This window comes from Labrus mixtus, chromosome 21 (assembly GCF_963584025.1).
Source record: "Labrus mixtus chromosome 21, fLabMix1.1, whole genome shotgun sequence".
Taxonomy (NCBI): Eukaryota; Metazoa; Chordata; class Actinopteri; order Labriformes; family Labridae; genus Labrus; species Labrus mixtus.
The window spans coordinates 21,313,068-21,323,890 of NC_083632.1; the positions used below are offsets into that span (position 1 = coordinate 21,313,068).

At 38.9% G+C, this 10,823-nt stretch overlaps 1 protein-coding gene across 1 annotated transcript; it reads left to right on the plus strand.

Annotated features, from left to right (window-relative positions):
- Positions 1-3,035: 3,035 nt before the first annotated feature.
- nptx2b (neuronal pentraxin IIb) lies at positions 3,036-10,313 on the plus strand. Its single transcript, XM_061028703.1, has 5 exons — positions 3,036-3,769; positions 4,331-4,550; positions 5,672-5,916; positions 6,093-6,272; positions 8,763-10,313. Exons 1-5 carry the CDS (start codon positions 3,317-3,319, stop codon positions 8,991-8,993), a joined length of 1,329 nt encoding a protein of 442 aa, XP_060884686.1. The 5' UTR covers positions 3,036-3,316; the 3' UTR covers positions 8,994-10,313.
- Positions 10,314-10,823: the final 510 nt, after the last annotated feature.

Genomic DNA, 10,823 nt, shown 5'->3' on the forward strand with positions numbered 1-10,823 from the left:
GAACTTTGTTGGAGAAAGGTCTGAAGGTTTGAACAAGCTTTGCAAAGCTACAAAACCCTATGTACATCAAATACACGATGTTGATGATCACTTACTGCTGTCAGAACCACCTGCAGTCTGTTTCTTTCTTAGCTTTTTCTTTATATCTCTTTCTGTCTTTTTAACTGTTTTCTTTCTTTCTATTTCCTTCATTCCTTCTTTCCTTCCTTCCTTCCCTCCTTTCTTCATTGTTTTTCCAAAGTCATTCAAAATCATATTGGAATATTATTGGAAGTTTATTAAATCATCTGTTTTCACAATGTACTTGCTCATTCAATCCACATAGAATTTATATGATTCATTATCTTCAAAAGATAACAGAAATACATATTTAAAGATAAAATACATATTTTAGCACTGGACAATTTACAGGTAATGAAGATGGAATGAATAATTGCAAACATTGCACTTAAACATGATTATCTAATATGAAAGTGGACATTAACAGTGGTGGAAAGTCAATTATACGTTTTGAATTTATAAGATAAGATAAGGTATAAGTATAAGTATATTCAATTTTGATGTTTTGGTATACTTCAGCATTCCCTGTTTCCTACACCTACTCTTCTGCATGTGTTTTCCACTCAAAGCACTTCTTCTCTTAATTTTAGACATACAAACATATTAGAGGCTCATACGTTGATTAAAAGTAATTTAAATAATTGTATGCTTATAGCTTTATAAAATAGCTGTTTGGGCTGCATGTTTTTGATGTCTATGGGTTGAGACATTTCCATTTTACAATCCTCAGGTATGAAGTGTTTTATTTTAACAGTTCGGTTATCCTGAAAAAAAAATCACAGAACCTTCTTTCTGGTTCTCCACCACCAATCATCCCCAGACCATTATATTTATTTCAGGACCTTAGCCTGACCCCAATGTTGGAACTCAACTATTCATAATAACGGTAATGTTAAAAGAAGGACCACTCAAACACGTTATAATAAACAATGTTTATGCTGTTTCAGTAAAGTTAGGGCTCTGTACGCCTCCAACAAGAATTCATATTCATTGATATGAGGTGAACTGAAACTATAGTCTCCTAAGGAAACTACTTCAAATGTAAATCCTTGAATAAGAGTGTCTTTATTGACGTTTTGATTTAATCATTATCCAAAACAAATTAGAATCCTTACAACTACATCTTTTGTTGTTTTATATTGAACCATTTGTGTTCAGTGAATATCAGCCGACAGCTTCTTCTGTCTCCACATCCTCACTGATTGGCTGTGTGTTTGGGGCATGGTTGGACGTCATGTTCAAAGCACAGTGGTGTGTCTTCCAGTCTGCACTCCAGGCTTTATTGACCTTTCACAGCCAGGCAGGCAGCTAGTGCTAATTGTTTACCACCACCTCCTGTTTCTTCACTGCTTGCTTTATTGAAGCGACTGACCTACATTTAGAATGACGTTAATGACTGATTGGAAACTTAGAGTTGTATATTTAAAAGGCATTGAAACTTTAATTGTGGTGTCAAATGTATATAAAATGTGATTGAATCAACTGTGGTGAACAAAAGCATTTTATACTGATATCTGGCCTTAACCCCAAATGATAAACGCTTACATGGAAAGTTAATTACATGTCAGATTTTCCATCATTTGCTTTGCTGCATACAGTCATTTTTCAGGTTCTGGATGGCCTACTATATTTTTAAATTTCAAGACTATAGCTGTAGTAGGCCTATATTTCTGACTCTGTTGAGTCTTTTGAAAAACAATTAAAAACGTTAATGTTCAGACAGGCCTATGGGTAATCAGGTCCACCCAGTGTACCTACTCATCTATGTTTTATTGTGCCAATTATTGTTCCTGGTTATAGCAGGATTTTATAATGTCGTCAATGACGTACTCTTTTTTTTTTCTTCTTCTTTCATTGTATGTATGCTGTTGTTGTTTTTTGTTGATGTAAAGCACTTTGTGACCTTTGTCTGCGAAAAGTGCTATATAAATAAACTTTATTATTATTATTATTATATGGTCTGCTTGCTAACCAATCTAAGACCAGGTAACACTAAACCTTGTGTTTTTAAATAAGTAAATATGTTTTTTTATCCCTTTGTGGATCTAGACTGAGAATTGGATTTGTATTTAATTTATTGTGTCAAAACTTCAAAACCATGCAGTCTGTTATTTCTGTCCACTCAATGGCCTCTCTGATGCCTTTGAGCCCAACTGAAGTTGACTATGATTGTTTTTAGTAGTGGACATTTTCCATTGATTACAGGAAACCCAGCCTTATAGCAGACAGATGCTGGTTGGAGTGGCAGAAATTAAGCAGCATCTGACCAATATTTAAACATTCAGATTGCATTTGTTAAAGTGGACTACTTTCTATGTAAAGTATGTGTTTGCAGACAGGACTCACAGTGGATGAAAAAGGCCATCTACTAAAAGTATAATTCTCTCAAACAAGGACTTTTTGTAAGACCTGTTTTTAAATAAATGCTTTAAACATAATTATTTCTCTTAAACCAGTCACACACACACACACCACACACTGTGTCACCTATAGGTGTTGTAATGTGTACTCTGGGCCAATGTGTCTGATGCAACATGATTATGTACTATGTACAGCCAAGCTGTATTAGTGCCCAATTGTCTTATACCTATTTCTTTATTCAATTGGTCATGTTTACCTTTTTTACCAACCCCCTCTTCCTGCTTCATACCTAAACCTGAAGACGACGGATGGATACAACTTATTTTTAAAATGTTGTTCTAAACAAAAATGTTTGACATTATAAACATGGGGATATGAAATTAGACGCATCAAGAAAACCAATCACACATTTCCGATCCCTGTGGCAACCTCATTGACTTAACCAATTTGATAAAACTAACTCACTGTTCATTATTTAATGAACTTTCCAGATAAATAAACAAACAGGTATTTGAACCAAGGTATTTGAACAAACAGGGCGGTGACGTCAGCCTACTACAACCAATCCGGGAGCTTCCACAGACACTTTTTTTTGGTAATCCTCTTTTCTAAGAGGAGCTGTCCGATCAGCACCACACATTGCGCTCTGTTGGAACCAGGAATAGTCCCTTTAACACAAGCCACATTAACCGGGCTTACAGGCTCCACTGATCGGATTTTCTGCTCAGAATTTTCTTAATTTTATGTGTTAGTGATGGCGCTACTATTATAGAATTAGATAGGCCAACACGTGGTGTTTTACTAGGTAGACGTTTCGGGGAACGTTTTTACGCACCAAATTTGAGACTGGATTTCCTATTTATTTGCTTTCCACTTTTTTTCTTGACTTCCTTTTATGCACGCAGGTATGTTCTCAGTTTTGTATGGATTGTTGTGTTTTTGTGCACTGGTTTGCAGTCGACAGGCGAGTGGACAACCGGACGATGGAAAGAGGTACATTTGCAGGGCAGTTCCCATCAGCGGCGATGCCAGTTGTCCCGTTACTCTCTTACCGGAGCTTAACACCGGCGGTCAAGAAGAAGAGCTCAGAAACACCGTTATGCAGCTGCGAGAGACTATCCTACAGCAGAAGGAAAATATTTCCAAACAGCAAGGCACCATCAACGAGCTCACCACCAAGCTGTCTCTCTGCGCGTCCGCCACTGACGACAGGAGGTACGACAAGGCGGGTTCCTGGGGAAAAGACAAGCAAAACACAATGGGGGATGTTCCCAGGGATCCAAATGACACCATTGACAGTCTTCGGAAAACCATGCAAGGGCTCAAGGACCGGTTGGAGAACTTGGAGGTAAGTCGGAAACAATTGCGCAAAAGGGAAACATGTGGCGCCATGCCCACGCGTAAAAGCCAGGTTTGATTTTATCCAAGGATTTAAAAGCTTATCTTGTCGACCCAACGCTCAGCAATAGGCACTTCCAGGAAACCATTAGAGTAGGTATTGTGGAGATCAAGCGAGACTCTGATTAGCCTTGAACTTCCTATTGAGTAGCTTTATGCCGAGAGAAATCAGACAAGCGCAAAAAGTAAAAAGCATGAAAAATATCTTCCCAAAAGTCTTTCTTCAAAGTGTCTTTTTTTACGTTTTCTTCTGAAAAAGGATGGCAAATCCGGTGCTTTACATTACATAAAAGCACTAGCTGAGGCTTAATTAGTGACATGGATAATAAAGTCGAGGGGTAAGAAAACAAAGCTTAACACCATTTTCCAAAGTGTTGGATAACATTTGCAGTGGAGTCATGCAGAACAATCGGTGATGTAAGGCATCACTTTCAGTCCTCAGGGGTTTATCGTATCATCTGGTCATCTTTGTGCACTTCCTGCTGATTTTGTAACCTCACTCTTTCATTAGCAACAGCAGATGCGGGCCAACGTTTCCGGCGCCTCGTTCCCCAGCGAGCTTCGCGACCTGCTGCAGCGTCGACTCAGCCAGTTGGAAAAGCAGCTCCTGAAGAAGGTCAACAACCTGGAGGAGCAGAAGAGCATGCTGTCTAACGCCACGGCTGCCTACAGGATGAAGACTGAGAGCACGCTGAACGCACTGGTGGAGAGGATCAGTGAGCTGGAGAAAGGTGGAGTGCTGTCTGAGTGGGTTGCAACAGCTGCAACTTTGTCTGAAACATATTTTCATGAATAGATATATAAAGTGAGGGTGCTGTATTGTTTTCAATTTAAACCACCAATAACCAATTCTTGGAAAATTAACAGGCAGAAAGCTCTAGCAGGATAGGTGAAGAGCAATGGATGGGCAGAGAAAGAGACAGGGAGAGATATAGAGACAAATGAAAACGCAATATAGTTTCAATATCAATAATAATTGAAGGAATATGACCATTAACAATAATGACTTAAATAATGAAAATATAAGTATGAATGATAATAACGATTGAGGTGGTAAGTGCTGCCGCAGTTAACAAGGTTCCACAGAAACCTGTAAGGAGACAACAAAACATCAGGGAAGATATTAGGGTAGTGGCATGCAATAATAGCACATGAATGCATGCAGATAAAGAAAGAGAGGGAAGGAGAAGGAGGTGACGTCCAATCCTGTAGCAGAATGACTATCCAGTCCAAGGCAAACATGAGCCTGCCCTAACTACAAGCTTAAGCAAAAAGGAAGGTTTCAAGCCTACTCTTAAACTATGAGTGAGTGTCTGCCTCCTGGACCATGACTGGTATATGATTCCAAAGGAGAGGGGCCTGATAAGTGAAGGCTCTACCTCCCATAGTACTGACTGATAGGCCCAACAACATGCTCTTCACAATGTGATGGTGAACATTAAGAGCTTTGTGAGTGATGGGAATGATTTTAAATTCTACTACAGATCAATTTTCTAGAAGCTGAGGAGTCTTAAGAGACTTTAAGGTCCGCATCCTAATTTGTATTTGCATTATTCTAGTCTAGAAAGTAACAAATGCATGGACTAGTTTTCTGCATCGTTTTGAATCAGGATCTGTCTGGTTTGTCAATGTTACCTAGTTTACTATACACACAGGCAAACAAAGATTGAGAGGGTCTGATGAATCAGAGGTTACAGAAATGCAAATGTGTCACATAAAAGAGGCCTTTGTTGAGGCTGTTTTAAGCCTAATAGGAAGAAGTGCTGACGTTTCTTTGCTTTTATATGTAGGCAACAATGATGACATTAAAACGCTATGAGCACATCTAACCTCTCTGTCTGTCTCATCACAGGAGGAGGAGACTACAAGTCCCCTGAGCAGTTCAAGCTTTCCCTTCCCCAGCGGACCAACTACCTGTACGGCCGAATCACCAAGAGTCTGCCCGAGATGTACGCCTTCACACTCTGCATGTGGATCAAGTCCAGTGCCAGTCCTGGCATTGGAACTCCCTTCTCCTACGGAGTCCCAGGGCAAGCAAACGAGATTGTGCTGATTGAATGGGGAAACAACCCAATAGAGCTGCTGATTAATGACAAGGCGAGTCATTTCTTAGTGTGCCAAAACTATTAAACCTGTATGGTTGATCTCCCAAATGTCAGTGGGAGCTTCAACTTAATCCAAGCCTTCCTTATTGATACTTTCACCAACTTAGTATGTGCTATGCATTGCAATGAAAATAAACCATAACTTAGCCCATCATATTCTGACCACAGGTCGCCCAGTTGCCTTTGGATGTACGTGATGGGAGGTGGCACCACATATGCATGTCCTGGACCACACGCGATGGTCAATGGGACGCGTACCAAGATGGCGAGAAGCTGGGAAGTGGGGACAACCTGGCAGCCTGGCACCCCATCAAACCTGGGGGAGTTATCATATTAGGGCAGGAACAGGTAAGAAAGCATCATCGGTGGTTAGACTTCTGCTTGTATGTGTAGATTAAGTCATCTCTTGCTCTAGTAATGATTGAAGACAGCAACCACCTACCTGGAATTAGGCCAACATCACTAATGGCTTGTCTTCCATATTAACATTATTGACAGTGAAAGATGCTGACAATGAGGCGTCAAATGTGAAGCGCAGCATGTTCACATTTTCAAAAGCCAAAAAACTTCAAAGCGCATTGTCAAGTAGTTCAGTGTACTGTTGTTTATGGAGCACCTTAGCAAACAGCCGGTGGAAACAGGAAAATAAACCAGACATGAAGCAGCAGTGATGATGGTGACAGGTTGTCATGATGAATCCATTTATAAGACAACAGGAAACTTATCATTGGCAGAGGCTCCTGAAGTGTCTGAAGGACCTGTCTGTAGAGTTAGAATTAATCAGCGTGTCAAGTTTTGTGAAGCTCAAAGTGAGACGTGTAGCATTCAACAATTCAAATTGAATGTTTTTTTTTTAAACAATTGAATTGCACTGTTGGTCTGCTGGTAAGTTTTCCACCACTTTGGTCCAGAGTGAAACAACTCAAAATTGGCAAACGGATTGCTTGAAACTTTGTACTTAAATTCATTGTCCCCAGAGGATGATATTTAGAATGGTTGTAGATGCCCAGACTTTTTATGTCAAGCACCACTAGTCATCAATGTAGTCAGTTATCCAGGGAAGTATCTCTATATTTACTTGTCTGAGTCTACCCAAGTTTTCCAAAGACATTCATGTCCCCAGACAATAATGTATCCTAGTAACCTAAATGAATCCCCTACCATTTATATTATTACAATGAGGCTAACATGTGTGGGTTTAAAGTTCAAGTTTACCGAACTATTGGGAAGATTTGTATTAAATTTGGTTCACTGATTAATGCCTCCCTTAGGACGAACCATAATCACTTTTAAGATTTCAAGACCTTCTTAAGTGGCTGCATTATCGCAGCGAAATTGTAGTTTGGCCAACATATTTAATGGCCAAATATATAAAATGTAATGACATTCCTTTAAAGGCTTTATATGTGATTTTTCACACTTAAATGTAATAGAAATCAAGTATATCCTCTGAAAATAACTCTGTGAGTCATGACTGTCTACAATGGGTGTAACACCTGAGTCCCACTGTCTGTGATGTTTTCAGAGTTTTCAGAGTCCTATCTTCAGTTTGTTTACATCGCCAGGACGGCCGGCTGACTCCCCCCCTCGAGTATAAAAGTTGTTTAATTGAGGGACTAGAGAAAAGAAGAATAACATACTGTACTCACTGATTAACTGTGTTTCTAGATCACGCTCATTTCAGAGCAAAATTTACATGCAGTGTGAAGATACGAGCATAATAAAGATCACTAGCATTAGCATGCTAACACAACAATGCAGCGCCAGTTGTTTTGGTTTCATGCTGGTGCTCAAGGGCGACATCTACTGGATCAAAAAATTGCATATAAAGCCTTTAAACCTCAGCTGTGCTTTCAAACTAAGTTCAATTCAATTCAGAGATGTACAAAACCATCAAATATTTAGACAATGTAATAAATACATAGGAATAGCCATTTGAATAGATCTATACAAAACCTTAAAAATCTAAAAATGAAATATTCAATGTGTCACAATCAAAACCATCCAAGTAAATGTGTATGTTTTAGTGACTATTACCAATCTAAGCATGTTAACATTTGAAACTAACTAGAAAAAAAACAATGCAAACATTATACTGTACATGCTTAACATCCGCTGGTCCTTGTGTGGATGTTAGCATACATGTTTTAACGTTCAGCTACAATACTCCTCTCTAAAGTACAACCTCCCAAGGCTGCTAGCAAATTCTTACATAGATAGCCTACTCTTTGCCTACAAACCTGTGTGAATGTTCTGGATTGACCAAACCTTTGGCATTGATTTCAAACGTGTGGGCAGGGATTATGCATCGTAAATCACGTTTTATAAATCCTTCGCACAGATTTGTGAGTACAAATTACACACGGCTGTCTATTTCTTCTCAGGATTACGCCATTGAGGCTACATTTTAAAGTCGACAGTTTTTAAGGTTGATGTTTTGATCAGCTTCACCTTGAGGTCAAATTCGACCAAGTGTTAACTGACTACTACATCCTACTTATAGATAGAAGTAGCAGAGTGTACTTACAGTTACACAGGCATTGTCCTGACTTATTTAGTCTTATTTTAGCTCTAGAGCTTTGGAGAAGATAAGCATCAAGGTTCTATAATCTTAATAAGAATCCAGTTACAAAATTAACATGTTTAAACAAATATAGGGCCGTCTAAGTTCTTTGACATTTGCAACATTGAAGACAAAAATATGATAACAATAATTAAACCTGAAAGTTTAATGACTGGTCCTTAAATACTCCCAGTGTTCAGGAAGTTAATCACCTTTGGATACATCATAATATTTGTTGTTTAAGTTTACATCCTGCTGTCTAATTGCCCTTGCAGGATGTGGTGGGCGGGCGCTTTGATGCCGGACAGGCTTTTGTGGGCGAGCTGAGTCAAGTGAACATTTGGGACCGCGTTCTGAAGCCGGCGGAGATCAGGTCTATGGCTAACTGCAGCTCTTATTTCCCTGGGAATGTGATCTCCTGGCTGCCAAGCAATGTTGAAGTGTTTGGGAGGGGAGCGTTTAAGCGGCCCTTGGAGATGTGTCAGGAGCGGCTGCCAAACGCTTAAAACTCACTTACCTGCCTCTCTTTAGATTAGCGGGTTTCCATCCATTCAGCTTTTTTTTTTACTGTCTGTTTTCACTGGAATAACGTTTGTGGAAATGATGTTGCAATATTGTTTAATCTGTTATTTTTCACTCAATATTTCAAAGTTTGTGAACACACTTGAAAAAGTTATTTGTTTGCAGACGCGCTCAGTGATTAGCAGCTGTTTCATTTCTAGGGGAAATCTGAGAGCCACTGTGTTCCAACAATTAAGGAACTCAATCTTTAATACAAGAGTATTTGTAAAAGGTTCCTTAAGGTACTGTTTCTAAAAAAAGGCCCATACAACACCTTCATTCCAACACATTCTCCAAGAGCCCCCCCCCCAACCCACCCCCCAACCCACCCCCCAACGCTCAAGCAAGCTTAAATTAACACTCACCTCAAGCTTTGAGGTAATGAAAATCCACCTTAGTCCCGCACAGACAGCACGCACTCTGCTTCTTCTAAAAATACACTGACTCGCCGACAGTTTGCCTTTGACACGTGAGTTGGTTGCGTGATGTGTGGGAGTGAGTTACTGGAAAGATTAAAAGCAGGCAAATGTTATGTCTATTCCTTAACTATGGAGCGGGCTTAAGGCAAACCTTAATTACACTTCTGATCCAGACGGGATATTTCATTTAAAGGTAGAATACAACTGGAAAAGTTCAATGTAGCACTTTATTTGTTCTTTAGTACTGGTTTATGTGCAAAAGGCTTTTATTCCCTTGCAGAAATAGTAAAGTAGTTTTACGACTTACGTAAGCGTTAGCTAAGACTTCATTTATTTCTTCTTGTCATGCATAATACCAGTGATACCAGTAAGACTATCACAGTGCTTTTTTAAAATCTTGCCTTTCCCATTTGAACAGACCCATGGTAAAATCAAGCTGAAAAGATATTCATTATCTTCAATGTTGTGAAATATTTTTTACTCGTGATTTGTGATATTGTTGAAGTGGATGAATGTTACAGATTAGACCTGAAACAAAACTCTCAAATATATATTTTGAAGTGAATGTACGTTAATTGTTGTATCGTCATCATTTGTGAATGATATTGTATTTTCTATTGTATTATTTTTTTGTTATTGTCCAAAAAGATTTTAGTTTTATAATATAATCTCTGGTTTATGTAACAATTACCTATATTGTCTTGTGGCCTTCATAAGGAGACCCAAGTGCCGTTATTTTTTTTTCTAAGTGTTGAAAGTTGTACACCTGCCAATAAATGAACATGAGGAAAACAAAGAAAATGACTTCTTCATTTGTAAGTTATCACATTGATTCCAGCTAATGTTGCCCATCAAAGTCAAAGTCAACTTTATTGTCAATTTCAAAATATGCCAGACATACAGTGGAATCGAAATTGCGTTTGTCTCCGACCCGCAGTGCAATACAACCAAAATGAGGTAAAAAGATAAGGTAAAATAGATACAATAAAATGAGGTAAAAATAAGATAAATAATATTTACAGTAATAAATTCTTTCAAATAACTCAAATGTATGACAAAGCTCAGTGAATCAGTGGTCTTTGTTTAAACATGAGGCAGATGTACACGAGTTTCCAAATTACCCTGTTAGCCGCAACTGTCAGACTGGCAAGGTGACATGAGCAGGTTAAGCACAAAGAGCTGATGAGGATCTTTAGCCTTAGATGGCTTGGGTCAACAGGTGTCCAGGGTTGCATTAGGAACACTTAACAGATGAGAAAGGCTAAAAGGTCAGCGCGGCCTCACAGACACACTCCCTTTGACAGAGCAGCCTCTGAAAACTACACAAGGTTTAAAGGATAAATAATGTCTGATCTG

Bases quoted from the DNA above. Each gene is read 5' to 3' on its own strand.
- nptx2b (XM_061028703.1), top strand. From the start codon at position 3,317: ATGCACGCAGGTATGTTCTCAGTTTTGTATGGATTGTTGTGTTTTTGT. The intron at 3,770-4,330 runs GTAAGTCGGAAA...CTCTTTCATTAG, and splicing joins ACCGGTTGGAGAACTTGGAG to CAACAGCAGATGCGGGCCAA. The intron at 5,917-6,092 runs GCGAGTCATTTC...TTCTGACCACAG, and splicing joins AGCTGCTGATTAATGACAAG to GTCGCCCAGTTGCCTTTGGA.